Source organism: Podarcis vaucheri (assembly GCF_965113315.1).
Source record: "Podarcis vaucheri genome assembly, chromosome: 7".
Taxonomy (NCBI): domain Eukaryota; kingdom Metazoa; phylum Chordata; class Lepidosauria; order Squamata; family Lacertidae; genus Podarcis; species Podarcis vaucheri.
Genome location: NC_138765.1, coordinates 36,399,210 through 36,415,930, shown reverse-complemented (window position 1 = coordinate 36,415,930; position 16,721 = coordinate 36,399,210). Strand labels below are relative to the sequence as shown.

Genomic DNA, 16,721 nt, shown 5'->3' with positions numbered 1-16,721 from the left:
TGCCATGCCACCCACCACCCTCCTTCTTCAAAGAGGGCTGTTTGCTCACAATGGAGCTCCAGTCCCCCTTTCTACCTCAGAAATGGCTGAGAGTATTGCCACCCCTCCGCTCTGGAGAAGAACCCAGCTCCACCCCATTGCAGAAGTGGAAGCATCCGTCCTTCATCCATCCATCACAGGAGTACATGCAGGAAGCGGGAGGGGGAAGGGAACCACAGGCTTTGTTTGTTTTTAATAGCTTCAAAAATAAAAGCGTTTTTTTTTTTGTCTCAGTGCAATGGCCCGCAGAGTCATTTCAGATGCTCACAGGAGCCACGTGGGCCCGGCAGCTCCCTTCCTTCTGGAGGAGAGGAGCGCTTGGGGTCGATTTCTCAGCACAAAGCACCAGAGTGCTAATCAGAGCAGTAAAAGGTTTGGGTCTCGAGGGAGGCCACTGTTCTCCCGCTTCTGGATCCCAGTTGCTAAGCTTTGGGCACCGCCCACTGCGGAGAGGAAGCACGAGGGGCCACGTCCATGCAGACTGGAGCGAGGCTGGACCACGAAGCAGAGGAAGCCACCAGATGACACGGCAAGAGCAGCCGCAATCTGGGCGGCGGCAACAACTGGCCTCTAGAGCCGCGCCGTCTCCATGCGGTCCAACCTCAGGAGATTGTGGCCCTCGCAGCTTTCTCTGGTCTCAGGCATGACTATCTGCAGGGAGACCTATAAATCAAAAAGGCCGGAATTAACAATAGTCCAAATGCAGCAAAGCCACTTCAAGGTCATTTCTGTTTCTCAGAATTAACGTGTTGCTGTTTTTTAACCACACAAGGGAAATCTCACAGAAAACAATTGCTCACCGAGGGGGTAAATACTCAAGCTTGTCACATGAGGGAACAGTCATCACATGGCAAACTGGGCAAGGGGGCAGGAGGAGTTCATCAGATCAGGAAGCTCACTTGTCTTGACAGTTAACCAGTTGTTCATGGGTCGGGGGGGGCAGTTTGTAGATAACAGACATCTAGATGATTGGACCATATTCCTTTGATCAAAACTTTAATGAGTGTTTGGAACAGATCCCATTGGCATTCATCAGAGTAAATATGGCAGCTAGGTCACCACAGATGTCTGTGATTTGCCACTGTCTCGTATTCAAACAGCTCTTCTGGGGTCAGTTGAAGGTGCTTCCTTTTCTGCCACAGTTTCCCCATGCAAAAAGAGCTTTTAAGCCCTTTGCCTTGATTGCAGGGCAAGACTCACTCAGGACACCAGCTCCAGAATGATAGGGATACTTCTGCAAGATCTTGCAGGAACTTGGGACAGCACTGCAAGAGCGTCCCCAAAAAGGCCCACCAAGAGGGCCTTGTGCTGCCCCCGCCCCCTGGCAGCAAGACGGAAAGCTTAAAAACACTGCCATTCCTGCATTTCACTTGTGGGACTTCAGCCAGCCGACCTTCAACCATGTGTGCTTGAAATAATGCAATTTAAATGTGCATAAGATGCAGTTGTGCTATATCAGTTGCTGGGAATCACAGCAGTCAGGCGCTGCTTTGTGGGCTCCCCAGAAGAGGCAGGATGGGCCCTCTTTGGCCAGATCCAGCAGCCAGGCTCTTCTTATGTGCCAAATCAGGTCACAGTGTCACTGTCCGGGTGGTGTATATGGAGCTGGCACACAGACACACTGATGCACAAATGATAGAAAGGTTCTGTTATTGGCAGGTATATTGCAAATTAGGTACGGCCAGAATTAACAAGATGCAAATTTACCCAATGAGTTGCAAATTGCTAATTATTTGACACTGGCCAAATTATTCAGAGGTGGTTCAAAGGCCCCAGAGGGCTTGAATTTGAATATCTGACAAGATTCTGACAGGCGTAATTGGATCCAGAAGTTTCAGGGTCCCAGCGGCATCAGAGGAGAAGGCCAGCATTAAGAGCCTCGGCTGCCCTGCGGAATTGCTTTCAGTTTGCAGAGTAAAGGCTCTGCAGACCATTTGCCTACCATCTGAAGCTGCCACCGTTAACTTGGCGCCCTCTAGATGTTCTGGATCTCAGCTTTAGGCAGCAGAGCCACCATCACTGGGGCTGATGGGGAGCTGTAGTCTGAAACATCTGGAAGGCTTCCAAGCTGGCAAAGGCCAATGTGAAGAATGGAAGCAGGCAACTGACATAACCAGAGGGGCCGGTAGGCTCCCAGCAGCCAACGAGGCCAGTGGGTTAGGGTTAGAATTGGTGGGGCCCAGCAAACCCTGGAGGGCCACAGATGTTCCCTGCATTGTGGCATTTATTCGCTTACTCATTGCATTTATTATACTGCCTTTCTGCCAAGGCACCCTGTGAGGTTAAAAGGGTTAAAACAAATGATATTACATGTAAAGTTGGGTGGGGAAGGGGACAGTCCGGCTAGAGCAGTTCCCAATATGATCTTCACCTGCCTCCCTCAGTCTCAGATCTTAGATCCTGCCTCTAATTTATTAGTTTTATTACACAGGTGGGGCACCTCTGGCCCTCCAGATGCTACTGGACTGTCATCAGCCCACCTTAGCCAACAATCCAACAACATCTGGAGGTGCAAGGAGCTATCAGAATTTGGGAGTGGTGGTAGAGTGGGGGAATCGCACAGCAAACCCTTCTGCAAAGTACATGATCAAAGGAGACAAGAACCTGAATCAGGAGGGTGGTGCAAGGAGATTTGTACCTTCTTCTTGCGTGTCCGCCTGTGACACAGCCTCAGATTCAGGAGCGCGAGGGTGATCAGGAAGCATCGGATGCTGAAGATGATCTCTATGGCATCCAGGAGGAAGGAGATGCTCCAAAGGACCAAAGCAGAGCTCTGTGGGGAGGGAGGAAAGAGGGCATGAGGGGGGCTTCACATTTTTGGAGTCAAAAGCCAATGCCTCATAGAACCATGAAGGCAGGACCTCTGGATCACCTAATGCAGCATTTGCAATCAACCCATGCAATCCAGGGCTAGAGTATATCACAATCCCACAAGGAAACGCAAGAGATGACCCAGCTAAGGTCTTGCATTAGCTGAATGAGTGTGCATGGACTCTAGAGACTGCTGCAAACTGCAGAGGATCCTCAGCAGGAAAAAGGAACAGCATTAAAGGGTCCCCAGAGGTTAAGAACTAAACCATGCTAGAACCCTAACGTTACACTAGAAGCCTTTTATAATCCCGCCCCCTCCATCTTAGCTCCTCTCCTATTGCTTCTTCCAAGAGCTCCTTCATGGCAGGAGCCCACTTGGCAGACTTACATAGACCCGGGTGGGGTCAAAAGGGCACTCGTGTGCAATCTGGATGATATCCACGTTGGCAAAGGTGCAACGAGCCAGGAGGGATCGCCCGTTATTGATGAATGTGTAAACGATGGCGACGGCCAGCCCCACTGAGCAGAAGAGCGAGAGGAGGGCACTGCTGATGCTGAGGGAGAAAACGGACCATCTCTGCAATGGAGAGAACACAGTGGTGGGTCTGCTAGTCAAACAGGCCAGGCACACATGCCTTGCTGCAGCAGGGAGCAAGGGGTCCAAATCCCACCCAAAGTGGCCATGGGAAAGGACGCTCTAAGGTCGGGGTGCATCATCTGGGAGCTGAACATAGAGCTCAGGTTTCTTGGACACCCACAAATTCCCAGGAACATGCAAAGTGTTTCTTCCACTGTTGTGTTTGGGCTCTGGTATCCCTTCATTCATTTATATACAGTGGTGCCTCGCAAGACGAAAAGAATCCGTTCTGTGATTCTCTTCGTCTAGCGGTTTTTTTGTCTTGCGAAGCAAGCCCATTGAAGGATTAGCGGATTAACGCTATTAGCGGCTTTTAGCAGCTTATCTGCTGATCGGATCAGCTGATAAGCGGCTTAGCGGCTTAGAAAAAGGGGGGAAAGGGAAAAAAACCAGCAGAAACTCGCAAGAGATTGTCGTCTTGCGAAGCAAGCCCATAGGAAATTCGTCTTGCGAAGCACCTCCAAAACGGAAAACTCTTTTCCGTCTTGCGGGGCACCACTGTATTTCTAAAGATTTGTGGACAGCTTAATCACCACTCTCTCAAAGCCAAATTGAAATGCCAGGCATTAAACGTGGCACACCTCAAAACCTGCAGCCTGGCTTCTATGCCCATCCCCTCCCCAAGCCAAGCATCCCCACACCGAAATTGGCACAGCCACCTTCCCAGAAAGCGGGTCCCATCCCCCGTCCCCCCGCTCCTGGAGCAGCCCAAGAAGAAGTCAAATAGATTGCAAGGTAGCAATGTGGAAACCAATCGTTCTTGGGTGGGGCTCTTTACTCCCCCGATTCTTGAGCTGCAGCCAGTGAGGATATTTTACAACTTCTGAAGCTATCAAACTTTCCATGCCATCATCTCATATCCTGGGTGGGGCAGGCAGCTGAGCTGACAGTAACTTAAGATAGGAGAGTACTTAGCTGGGGGTGGGTCTCATGAAAAAGAGGGTCTCCTGCCTGAAGGTCAAGGCTTCGATAAACAGCTGGGTGTAACTAAGAACCTTGAAGGGCTCCTCCACTCAGAAACATGACCTGCCTCTTAAGGGAGATGCCTCTGCTCCAAGAGAGGGGTTTCTTACCAGTGATTTCCGGGATACATATCTGGAGAGCACAATTGCTGCTATTCCGCAGGAGATTGTCTGCAAAGGGGTGACAGATGACAGGAAATAACACACCGCAAAGAGTTTTACAAGGTTACAAGCTGGGCTGTACGTGTGGGAAGCCAAATCCCCAAAATCCAAATGGTGCATTCAAGGGGCCATATGTGCGAATAAAGCACATTTGAGAACTTTGCACCATCCATTTGCATGTGGGGGACTAAAGAAGAGGGCAAAAAGGAGTGCTCCCCCAATTTTGGCTCTAGCCATTCCCACAGTAGACCAGAAGCCCCCAACCTCAAACAGAACACAGGTTCCCTACCTTAAAAGCACATCATTTCCCCCACCATAAGAGTGAATAGCAACCATTTATTTGTATGGAAGCGAGAAAAGGGGTTGACTCAGCTACACCATTGGCGGACTACACTGCAAGATACTACTACTACAACTTTTAATTGCTCTCTGCCAACCATACCCCAAACTGGAGCACATTTAGTTCATTTCCTAGAACTTCAAGGGCACCCTCTCTGTCTTTGCAGAGCTGGCCCTGAGAAGGCACGTCAGTCTTCCCTCCTCCAGCCAAGACCCTGCAAGGAAAGGCGTACCAAGATGGCAGAGATCACAGTCACAATGTTGGAGATGGCGTACTGCAGGGAAATGGTGTCATGAGGGTTGGCAATGTGCCGCAGCACCGTCCCATGGACCAGAGCGCTGGTGATGAAGTTTAGGTGGCCAATGACTATCAGGATGAGTCCTGTTTTCATCAAGAGCTTCTGGGCACTGCTGGAGTCAAGGTGACCTGAAAGAGAGGAAGGCGAGGTCTTTCTTCCAGGACTGAGACTGGCTCACAAGCCACTGTCTCACCTAGACCCAGAGCATGGAATGTTGCAAAGTAAAACAAAGCCAGAGGAAAATTATTATTTATTTCATCCTTATTGCCCTGCCCTTCCTCCCATTGGGAGCACAATAAAAACAAGCTAGTTAGAAATTTTAAAAACCTCCCCCTTTCCATGCCAGGCATCATGTCTCCCTCCCCACGCCAGTACTTACCCTTTCTCCAAACCAGGGGTCAGCAAACTTTTTATGCAGGGGGCCGGTCCACTGTCCCTCAGAGCTTGTGGAGGGCTGGATTATCTATCTATCTATCTATCTATCTATCTATCTATCTATCTATCTATCTATCTATCATCTATCTATCTATCTATCTATCTATCTATCATCTATCTATCTATCTATCATCTATCTATCTATCTATCTATCTATCTATCTATCTATCTATCTATCTATCTATCTATCTTTTAAAAAACCAAATTGCTATGCAGACTGCGAGGGGGACAAGTAGTCCTCCTCCTCCACCACACACACACACACACACACACAACCCTTCTTGGTTTGCCGCCTGCCTCATTCGCTGAAGGGCTGGCAGCGGTGGCATGAAATGGGCTTCCTCCCCGCCTAGAGAATGCATCCGGCCCCCAGGCCTTAGTTTGCCAACTCCTGCTCTAAACTTTAGTTTAGAAAGTTCAGGTCCCAAACATCATAATCTTCCCACATAGGGAGGGAAATTTATTTCAGCTGCTTGATAGCTGCCTTTGTTGTCCTTTTCTGCCCCTTCCCCAATTCTACAGTATCCCTTTTGAAAGGTCACAGAACTATATACATGGAAGACGCCAAGTGTGGCTGTGCCACAGATTTGTATAAAAACATCATGTGAGTTGATGTAACGTGGCAGTTTTATGTTGATCCTTTCCTAAGAATCCCTAGAATGGAATTTCCCTTCCACACACCCCACCCCCAGGCTTCCATGTGCTACAACATTTTCACCAAGTTTTCCTGAAGTGATCCCAAGAGCTTGTTCCTGCTCGGTCACTGCCAGCTTAGACCTCCAAATAAGGTGAAATATATGTGAAACTGGATGTCGCTAAAGCCCACTGCTTTCTTCCTCTCCTTTCTCTGCAATGTTGTCATCTGCCAGAGGGCCAGAGCAATTGACAGTTTCTCCTTGCTCTGGCAAGCAGATAATGAGGCTTTCAAGATTTATTATCAACTTATTTTATTAAACCCTGTCCTTCCAAAGGAGCTCAGGGTGGCAAACACTTCAGTAATAAAAAAATACTTTAAAAAATAAATAAAAACATTTAATTGAAGCTGAATGTTGGAAGATTCAGGACAGATAAAAGACAGCTGTACTTCATGCAGCTCATAATTAAACCATGGAACTTGCTCCCACAGGAGGCAGGGATGGCCACAAACTTGGATGGCTTTAAAAGAAGATTAGTTAATTCATGGAGGAGAGGGGTCTCCATGGCTGTGCTCTGCCTCTACAGTCAGCAGCGTTATGCCTCTGAATATCAGCTGCTGGAAACCACAGGAGAGGAGTGTTGCTGTTGCTGTTGCTCTCAGGTTCTGCTTGTGGACTTCCTATTGAGGATCTGGCCGGCCACTGTGAGAACAGGATGGTGGACTAGATGGGCCATGGGCCTGATCCAGCAGGCTGTTCTTATGTTCTTCCCTTTTAAGCACAAACTGCTTAAAACATCTAAAACAATACTAAAAAAAATTAAAAATTTAAGAACAGATGTGACAAAATCATGTGGTCTGGATATGTCCTCTGAAACAGGAGTTTTCAGCAGGCATCTAGAGGAGCACAGGAATGGCACTTCCCTAATGTCAATATTTGATTTGTTAGTCACCTAAAACAGGGTAGTTCTCTAGGCAACCTACAATCAAGTTTTAAAATTACAAAATTGTTTTAAAATGGCCATGAATTTTTTTAAAACAAATCAACATATTAAACATGGAAACATCACCAACCTTCACAAGAAAACAAAGAGGTTTGTGAGAGCTTAGCATAGTGGAAGTCAAGAGAATGAGGAAACTAACCAAGCAGAGGCTGGGTACTGCTTCCCTTTTCTTTGATGGGGTTACATCTTCATGCCCAGCATGAATTGTTTGCATTTCCAGTTAAATGCTAAATGCTCCATTTAGGCCGCTGAAGGTCTTTTGCTAAAGTTCAAGGTGTTTTACAAGTTGAGTCTACCAGTCAGAAGCTAGCACCCCTGAGTTTAAGGGAATTTACTCCCAGGAAACCATACACAGCATTGCAGACTTGCTATAGAGCATAAAATAGCTAAATCCATGGATCAGCACAGCTGCGGCCTGCACTCCTTGGTGTGTGTGTGTGACTGCAGGAGGTGTCATGATGAGCTCCTGCTCTTGTACGAGAGTGGTACAGCCCAGCAACCCAGTGCCATGGACTGGTGGGCAATAGTGAGCCACCCTAATCCAGATTCTGATCTGCCTTTGGTGGGAACTAGATGTGCAGGCAAGCAGATTTTTCTTAACGGTGACGAGGCAAGCCACACACCACAAGTTCAATGCATGGGGCTCAGGATTCCTCAAACTGTGGGCCTTGGGCCACTTTCAGGTGGACTGCAGCACGCCAGCCTGTTCAGGACCTCCTCGCTTGCCCTGCCAGAGCCTTTGAGATGGACCAAAGCCAGCCTCTCCTGCTGTGTAAAGGCAGTCCCTGGGAGACAGAGAAGTTCAAAGGGGAAGAAGAAAGGAAGGTCTCCTTCCTTGGAAAGGGTCAGAGGTGCTGAAGGAAACTAGAAAGCGAGAGAAAAGCCTAAGATGGAAAATGGTATTCTCATACAAATTTTCAGAGCACTTCACAGCTTAAAGCCAAACAAAGTGGGGTCCAGGACAAAAGCAGAATAAAACACAAGCTTTGGAAACAATAAAATCAATTCAACAACTTTCAAAACCAGCAAAAAAAAATGTTATCCAATATAAAAATGATAATCCATAAATGGTTGGGGGAAAGCCTTCCTAAATAACAAGATATTCAGTAGGTGCCTAAACATCAACACTCCAGGTGCCTGCCGGATTTCAGCTGGTCGTTTATTCCAGAGAGCTGGAACTCAGACACTAAAAGGCCTGTTTCTAGTACAGGCTAAATGCAACTCTGGGGCAAATGGCACTCTCAGTAGTGCCTCATCTGAGAAACACAGTTGCTGGGCAGCAATATAGTGGCGAGGAGGAAATAGATAGAAATAGAGAGAGTGGAAATAGAAAGAAAAGAGGTAAGAGGGGAAAGCTGTTATCGGAGGAAGAAACACATATAAAAGATCAAGGGATGAAAGGCACTGGCAGAGAGGGTTTTTTTGGGGGGTAGGGATAAGGCACATGCTGAGTGTGGTAGGAAAATGAGTAAAAAATACTTTTACTAGTGTGGCAGACGCAAGGGCTATAGGGCTTTCCTGGTGGTGGCCCCATGCTTGTGGCCCCACCTTCCTACAGAAACTACGAAAAGCCCTTTCAACACTCACATTCAAAACAAGCTATGAGGGCCATTTTGTTCCCCTTCTGCCTTTGTTTGACAACATTTTAATGCCAGTGATTCTGATTCTTATGTTTCTAACCCCTCTGCAAAGTATTTTAATTGTATCTCCTTTGGTTGCACATCACCTTGGGAGGTCAAAGCCCTAAGTGATGGAATATAAATAAATACCTTAAATAAAGAGCTAAAACATTGCAGATTTGGTAGGCGCCTATGGAGTTACCACAGACACATACAATATCTCCTGAAAAACAAGATGAAAAAAGGACAATTGGAGGGTAAACCATCTCCTTTTAAAGTATTCCAGGGAAGGAGGATCTTGCTTGCTCTGACCAACAGTCCCAACAGCTGCTGCCAGTCAATGCAGACAGTACTGAGAAAGATGGACCAAGAGCCTGAGTCAGTACTAGACAGATTCCTGTGTTATGTTCTTATAGCTCAGTCGGTAAAGCCTTAAACTCTTAATCTCAGGGTTGTGGGTTCAAGCCCCATATTGGGCAAAACATTCCTGCATTGCATGGGGTTGAACTAGATGAGTCTCAAAATCCCTTCCAATTCTATAAATCTATTATTCCTGTTGGAGAGCCTGGGGTCCTGCAGATAATATTAGACTCCAACTCCTATCAGCATGCCAGGGATGATGGGAGTTGTAGTCCAACAACTTATGTAGGGTTGCAGATTCCCTAGCCCTGGGTTACATGGACCAAAGGTCTGATGCAGGAAGCTATTGAATGGCTACATCTTGGACCGACTCTATGGTGACACCATGCTAACTCCCAGAAGCCTCAGCCAGGCAGATGGAAGCTTCTGGCAAAACAGTTTTTAAAAAATTCCTGTAAGGCCATAGAACAGGTTTTAGGGGACCCACTTTTTGCTGATTTATCACACTACAGTGGTGCCTCGCAAGACGAAAAGAATCCGTTAGGTGATTCTCTTCGTCTAGCGGTTTTTTCGTCTTGCGAAGCAAGCCCATTGATGGATTAGCGGATTAGCGCTATTAGCGGCTTTTAGCAGCTTTTAGCAGCTTATCTGCTGATCGGATCAGCTGATAAGTGGCTTAGCGGCTTAGAAAAAGGGGGGAGGGGGGAAACCAGCAGGAACTCGCAAGACATTGTCGTCTTGCGAAGCAAGCCCATAGGAAATTCGTTTTACGAAGCACCTCCAAAACGGAAAACTCTTTCGTCTAGCGAGTTTTTCGTCTTGCGAGGCATTCGTCTTGCGGGGCACCACTGTATTTGCTTTCTTATGGTGACTTTGTACTTTCATTATATGTTTGGAGATGGACAGGACAGAAATGAGACTATAAATCAAGATACACAATGTACTACCACATGCAAAGATATACAAATTGTACTGAAAAATTACACCTTTTCTATTTCCAGCCCCACTGCATCTTTGCCCATTAACATTAATCTTGCCAGATTGCTGGTGTAGTGCCCAATATACAGAATGATATACATTTCATTTACTGAAGAATGCTGGATATGGGGAGGGAAGGAGCAACACAATAGGTTAACAGTTACAAGAGTCAATAGTTAGGAAGGCAAGTTAACCTAACTCAGATGCAGGAACAAGTTTGGAATCATTCTCAATATTCCCCTGTGGTGCTTATCTGCACCTGCACAGTATTTGCACTGTGTGCATACTTTATTGCTCTTTGGACTAGGGCACAGGGAAGGTCTCTCAGAGGCGTAACTGTAAGCTAGGCCAATGTTGTTCAATCTTGGGTGCCAAGACACTGTTGGACTCCCATCAGCCCCAGCCCCCAAAGCCAATGGGATGATATGAGTTGGCATTGAACAATATCTGGGAATCTAAGGTTGAAAAACCACTGGGTCGGGCTGTCAGGTGGCAGCTGGGAGTCCCCAGCCACAGCCTGACAAAAGGCACAACTTTCAGACCTCCAGACTTGTCAGGCGTTCCAGGCCTGAGGATCAACACTTCCCTTCTAGAAAGGAAGTGAAGGAACCTCAGTGGCTGTTAGTGGGGCAAGATCCTCTTTACCACAACTGTGTTGCAGAACAGAAAGATGCAGAGCCACCTTCCACAGATCAAGGCAGAGAGACAGAGAGAGGAACTGGGGAGACAGACACCTTTTCAGAGGGAAAATTTCACACCATTGGATCAAGGGTTTATGGAGAACATTCAGGCATGTTGACTCAGGCTCCATAAGGAAGTCCCAGCAAGGTGGCATTTCCTTTGGAAAACAAGTCTGTGTCTTTAAAGATTAACCACTCGTTAAACAGCAAACAGCAATCAAGGTCATCTTCCTGCTAGAACATCCCAAAGTCTACAGGCTGCAAGTAGGGTTTTTGGGTGGGGGGAGGAAGGAGAAGGTAAAATTTTAAAGGACATTCAGCATGCTAGTGGTTTAGACTCCCGTTTTTGCACTTGCATGTCAATGTGGTAACCGGTGTGGGCAGGTACTTCTCAAGAATCTGTTCTGGAAATCATCTTTGTAGACAGGTGATTTCCCAGGGCGCACAGTCTTCCTCCCTGTTTTCTTCACTTGTCAACATTTCACTTAAGCACCTTAGGCACAGATGCCTGCCTTTTGGGCAGGGGGGGAATTATGAAAAATTGTAAAGTCCCATGTGTGTTGATGGTTCTAAGTAAAGCTGTTTTTAAAGAACAAAAACCACCAAGAGCTTAAGAAGAAAATAGGAGTTCCATTTTTATTCTACTAGCCAGCCTTAGGCAAATCACTTTCTCAAACACTGTGCCTTGACCTCATATACTACTGAAACCCAGGATCCTTTTGGATGCCACAGAACAGCCTTCACCAACTTTGTGCCCTCCAGATGTTTTGGGCTGCAACTCCCATCAGTCCCAGGACCAGCACAGCCTTGCTGACTGACACTAATAGGAGCTGTAATCCACTAGCCAGAGGGTGACCAGGTTGGCTGCCATTGAAGATGCTGAGCCAAACCTTTTAAGCTGTGTTTGGTTGCATCGTGGGACACTTGGCACTCTTGCAAGGAAGCCTGAAGGTACTGACACCTTTCTAGGAAGGGAAGTACCAAAAGTCTGCCCTGCCCCGCTTGCTTTTGACTTTGGAGAGGAGCCAACTCACCCAGCCGACACATCTTTGCAGTTTGGGATCAGGCCATCAAAATACATGAGTTAAAGTCCTCTGTTCTCGTTGTCTCTGCAGAGCACCTGGGAGCTGGCCTTGTTGCAGCTGCAGCTGCCTTGGCACTTCTTGACCATCCACCTATTTCGTGCTTCTTCTGGTGCCGCCTGGCTCTCAGCATCAACCCTCCTCCTCCTCCTCCAGCCCTACAACTGCAATTTGAAATCAGCTCTTCCTGTTTGACCAGCTCTCCAGGCTCTAGAACAAAGGGCCAAACTCCACCTTCTCCTTCCCGCAGGAAATGTGATTCACCTCCCAAACCCCACCCACTCTGGAGTTCCTTGCTCCAGCCTTCCTGACATGCTCCCCAGGTATGTCAGCTTGACTTAACATGCTCAGACTCCAGTGGCTTGTCTGATCTAAACTTCCCACCCTGCCCCCTCTGCATGCTTTTCACTGCAAGAGTTTTGGTATTTATTTCTCTTCCTCTCAGCTGCAAAACATTTGAGACAGAAAATGTGGCTCATGTGCATTCCAAAATAGAATCAGGAGTGTCATTCCAGAGCAGTAACTTGAATATCTTTTGATCAGCCCTGCATTTCAAGGTGCCCAAACTTGCAATTCCGGATGTCACAAATTCGCAGGCAGCCGAGTCAGGTGCACAACAATCTTTCTGCATGTCTATTCTTAGGGCCGTTGGCTTCTTGGATTCACTTTGCTGTAGTGCCACCACCATTTGCCAGACAAAAATACACACTCAGCAATTTGTAGTTCTTATGGTAGACTACGCAGCCAGCACTGCTCTCACAGAAGCCACTTGGTCCCATTCCTCACACGCTCTGGAAAGCCAGACCATAGTGCCCACTTTCCAACCTCCAGAAGTGCTTTAGAGTCAGAATTTCTTTGAGAGGATTCATGCAATTGAGTTATTGTAGCACCTTGCGCATTTCGTTTTCTGCATGTTCTGATTGCCCCCCCCCCCCTGATTTTACATACTGTATATATGCAACTGTGCTCAGAGGAAACTGCGTATTTACTGCTCTTTCCCTTTGTTTGTTGTAAAACATTTGAAAATAATATCTTTTAAAAGTTAATATGTTTACCAAGAGATACAGGAAGGGCAAGGAGCAAGCAGGCGCACAAACATCTGGTGCTCTTCTAAGGCAACGTGAGCCATACCACCAACAGCAAGTGTGCTCTGGTAATTTCCTAAAGCTGGCTGACTGGCTATCTATCTAATTTTATATCACCCTCCATCTGGAGATCTCAGGGCACTTCACAGCATAAAAATACAAGATAAAAACACAAAATACATAATAAAAACAAAAACAACCCAATACCTCCCCCCCCCCCAAATCCCCACATTTAAACGGATATAGTATGTTTATCAGCCAAAGGCTTGGTTGAAGACTTCTCTTTGTCAGCCAATTGGCTCCCAGTACGTTTCCGAGCACAATCCAGAGTGTTGGTGCTGACCTTTAAAGCCCTAAACGGCTTCAGCCCAGTATACCAGGCAGAGGGCCTTCTTGGTAGTGACACTCGCCCTGTGGAACGCCTTCCCATCAAATGTCAAGGAAAGAAACAACTATCTGACTTTTAGAAGACATCTGAAGGCAGCTCTGTGTAGGGAAGATTTTAATGTTTGATGTTTTGTTGTGTTTTTAATATTCTGTTTGGAGCAGCCAAGAGTGGCTGGGGAAATCCAGCCAGGTGGGCGGGGCATAAATAATAAATGTTGTTGTTGTTGTTGTTGTTGTTGTTGTTGTTGTTGTTGTTGTTAGAACCTGAACTTGTCCGCCCAGTCTGTATGTCTCTTTTACCCAATTTCAAACTGAGGTGAGTGAAGAGAGAGCAAACCACTTAGGAACATATAGGAAGCTGCCTTATCTGGAATCAGAATATAGGCCCAGCTAATTCAGTGTTGTCAGCAGTGACCGGCTCTCCAGGTTTCAAACAAGGGACATTTCCCTACACCACCTGAAAATGCAATGGGTTGAACCTGGGATCTTCTGCATGCAAGCAGGTGCTGTGCTACTGAACTATGCCCCTTGCTTTCTTCCTTTGCTGCATGGCTTTTAGCTTTTCCATCTCATTCACCAATAGGAGAGTTTGCCTTGCACTGCAGATTCTGGGATAATCAGCTATACTATCAACGCCCACCAGCAAAGTGCCTTCAGCTATTAAGCTGTAACAGAAACCTCAAGAGGTTGCCAATTTTTCACATCACACAACAGAAAGAGACAGAACAGACTCATAGAGCTGGGAAGGACCAAAATGCCTAGTTCCAAGTGTCATCCATTCCCCAAGGCCTCCCTCAGATCTCCAGGCAATCCAAATCACAAGCAGAGAAATTTCAGGTACTCACAGAGGCCTAGTTTCAGAGGACAGCAATTGAAGCTGCATTGCAAGGAAAATGAAAGCACACCATCACCACATGCACATCCCGGTATCATAACCAGTCTGAGCTAGAGGGTGATTCCTTCTTAAACACAAGGTAATCAGAATGCTTCAATAGGATTTTTTGGTGGGAGCTGCTGAAGGTCAAGGGTATTTTGACATTACACTCAGGGAGTCTCCAAATTTCCCACATCCATAGTTATAATGTTAATACCATGTTCAGAGGCTACTCACTAACCAGCACATACAGTCATTCAGCAGCAGGGAAGGGTGGGGGGAGATAGGATTGCAGGGCCTCTCTGTCCACACTGCTTGAAGATTAGCTCCGTCAGGCTCCTCCTTCAGCTGTTATCTACAGCAACCATTCCACTAGGCTGTAGAAGTGAGATGGGACTGTGGAGCCTCTCAACCAGCATTACTGGAAGACAAGCAACTTTTGGCTCCTCTTCTCTTGAAATATTTTCATTTTAGCTGATCAGTTAAGGAATAAATAGCACCTGAGTTTACTTTTTTCCATCCTCCTGCCCAGTCTGTTTTCCTTTTGAGTCATGTATTGAGATTGCAAGCCTGGGGGGAGGAACTAGCATTTGTTAAGTGATCTGGGAGCCTTTTTGGGGTGAAGAGCAGGATAAAAATGCATTAACGTAGAATCATTCTCTGTCATGCCCTGCTTGTGAACTTCCTGGAAAGATTTGGTCACTACTGTGGGAGATAGATAGGGACTGGTCTAGCAGTACAGATCCTGTGCCTTATTCTCTCACCACGCATAGGGCTGCTATCAATATTCCAGCTGTGTGTGGGTTTTTTGAGAACTTTCATTGTAACTTCTGTATTATCTTCTACATTCTACATACCATCACTGGTATGTCAGGGACACACAGAGTCAATTATTCACATCACCAGTATCGTGACAGTCATTCATTATTAGGTTCAACTCAGATAGCACCCCATCCATTTCTGCACAGGACTACCAAACTGGTGCTGCTCTGTACTGCTGCTCCTTCTCTAATTTTAGAATGGAGCAGTAATGACAGCTATTTCCTCTCCTTGATTGCACTTGTTTTAACTGCTCTGCTCCAGAGCTCATTAAGGAGGAAAAATGCTGAAATATTTAGAAATTCAAACAGCAGTTTAACAGTTGGGCATCTTGCATAAGGCTACAAGAATAGAAGTGTAGGAAATTTTGGCTGTAAAGTGCTTCAGTCATGAATTTTGTATTGTGGAGGCAGCATTCACAACTAGCCCTTGAAGTGTAGTGCAAGGGGGATGCAGGCTTCAGGCCGGATGCAGGTGTCTTGTCCTGGTACACAACACTTTGTATACCAGATACCAGAAACTGCTTAGGCAAAGAGAATGGGAAACTCGGTTTTGGTTACTGAACAGTGAACTGCTGAACAGTTAAGTCAGAGCAAGTACATGGTACTGGATCCTCAGGACCTATACCACTTCAGAATGAAAGTAGTTGTCACATTTTTAATACATATAACCTCCCTCCCAAACATGAAAAGCTAGTGTTATCAGGAGAAAGTTTCCATTTTCTACATGCAGGAAATGTTTGACACTGGGGAGCTTTCAAATATGCAAAACAAACCCACAAAAGCTTGAGGGGACTGTACCACATAGTATTCCTACATATTTTGATCTCCACTTTGCCCTCTGAGAGGCATTCACTCTAAACACCTCTGCATGAAGGGTTAAGGGTGTGTGGGTGGATGCGCATGCACGCACAGAAAAGCAAAGCTGCTTATACAAGGACCAACAGGATGTGGAAGAGTCAAATAAATAAATAAATAAATTTTCCTGAAGAGCCTCTTTATACTTCTGCTATCTTTCGCTGCCTTTTACACTTATTCCTGTTATACAATGTAGGGGTACCCAATGGGGCTATTGCTACATGACATACATTTGTTCCACTTCATCCCTCGTCACACTCCAGTTGCAAGCTGCATCAAGCTTTCCTCTGGACTCATTTCCATCAGGCTATGCCTCCTAAATGAAGTGTATTGTTGTCAAGTGTACTTATCACTTCAATAGTCTCAGAGCATTCAACACCACAGTATCACTGAGTGCTCTGTCATGATGCAAAGCAAATTTGCAACTGCAGGGACCTAAGCAGCCTCTGGAGGGCAGCAAATCCAAACTTTCACCTTACTCTTGTTGGAAGTATGTGTGCCACACCCAGGCTTCTACACAACAGCACTAATCAGACTGAGTTAGAGGTACATCACTTATATTTTAGGGCAAGGAACAAGCTTCACCAAGGCAGGAGCGCAACAAGGAAAATTCAGAACAACTTACTAGTCCTATGAAAAGGGAGGACAGGATCCACTA

The 16,721-nt window shown here is 46.4% G+C and overlaps 1 protein-coding gene across 2 annotated transcripts; it reads right to left on the bottom strand.

Annotated features, from left to right (window-relative positions):
• Positions 1-213: 213 nt before the first annotated feature.
• On the bottom strand, positions 214-12,257 carry TMEM54 (transmembrane protein 54). Of its 2 annotated transcripts, none has more exons than XM_082229551.1 (6): positions 11,994-12,257; positions 5,184-5,377; positions 4,561-4,620; positions 3,239-3,427; positions 2,644-2,812; positions 214-702 (listed from the first exon to the last, which is right to left on the bottom strand). In XM_082229551.1, the coding sequence occupies exons 1-6, from the start codon at positions 12,004-12,006 to the stop codon at positions 677-679; spliced, it is 651 nt and encodes a 216-aa protein (XP_082085677.1). In that variant the 5' UTR covers positions 12,007-12,257; the 3' UTR covers positions 214-676. The 2 variants fall into 2 exon arrangements, with proteins under 2 accessions (XP_082085677.1, XP_082085676.1); XM_082229550.1 differs by having other exon boundaries at positions 2,678-2,812; positions 11,994-12,255.
• Positions 12,258-16,721: the final 4,464 nt, after the last annotated feature.

Bases quoted from the DNA above. Each gene is read 5' to 3' on its own strand.
- TMEM54 (XM_082229550.1), bottom strand. The intron at 4,621-5,183 runs GTACGCCTTTCC...ACCCCTTTGCAG, and splicing joins CTGTGATCTCTGCCATCTTG to ACAATCTCCTGCGGAATAGC. The intron at 2,813-3,238 runs GTAAGTCTGCCA...CCCTCCCCACAG, and splicing joins TTGACCCCACCCGGGTCTAT to AGCTCTGCTTTGGTCCTTTG.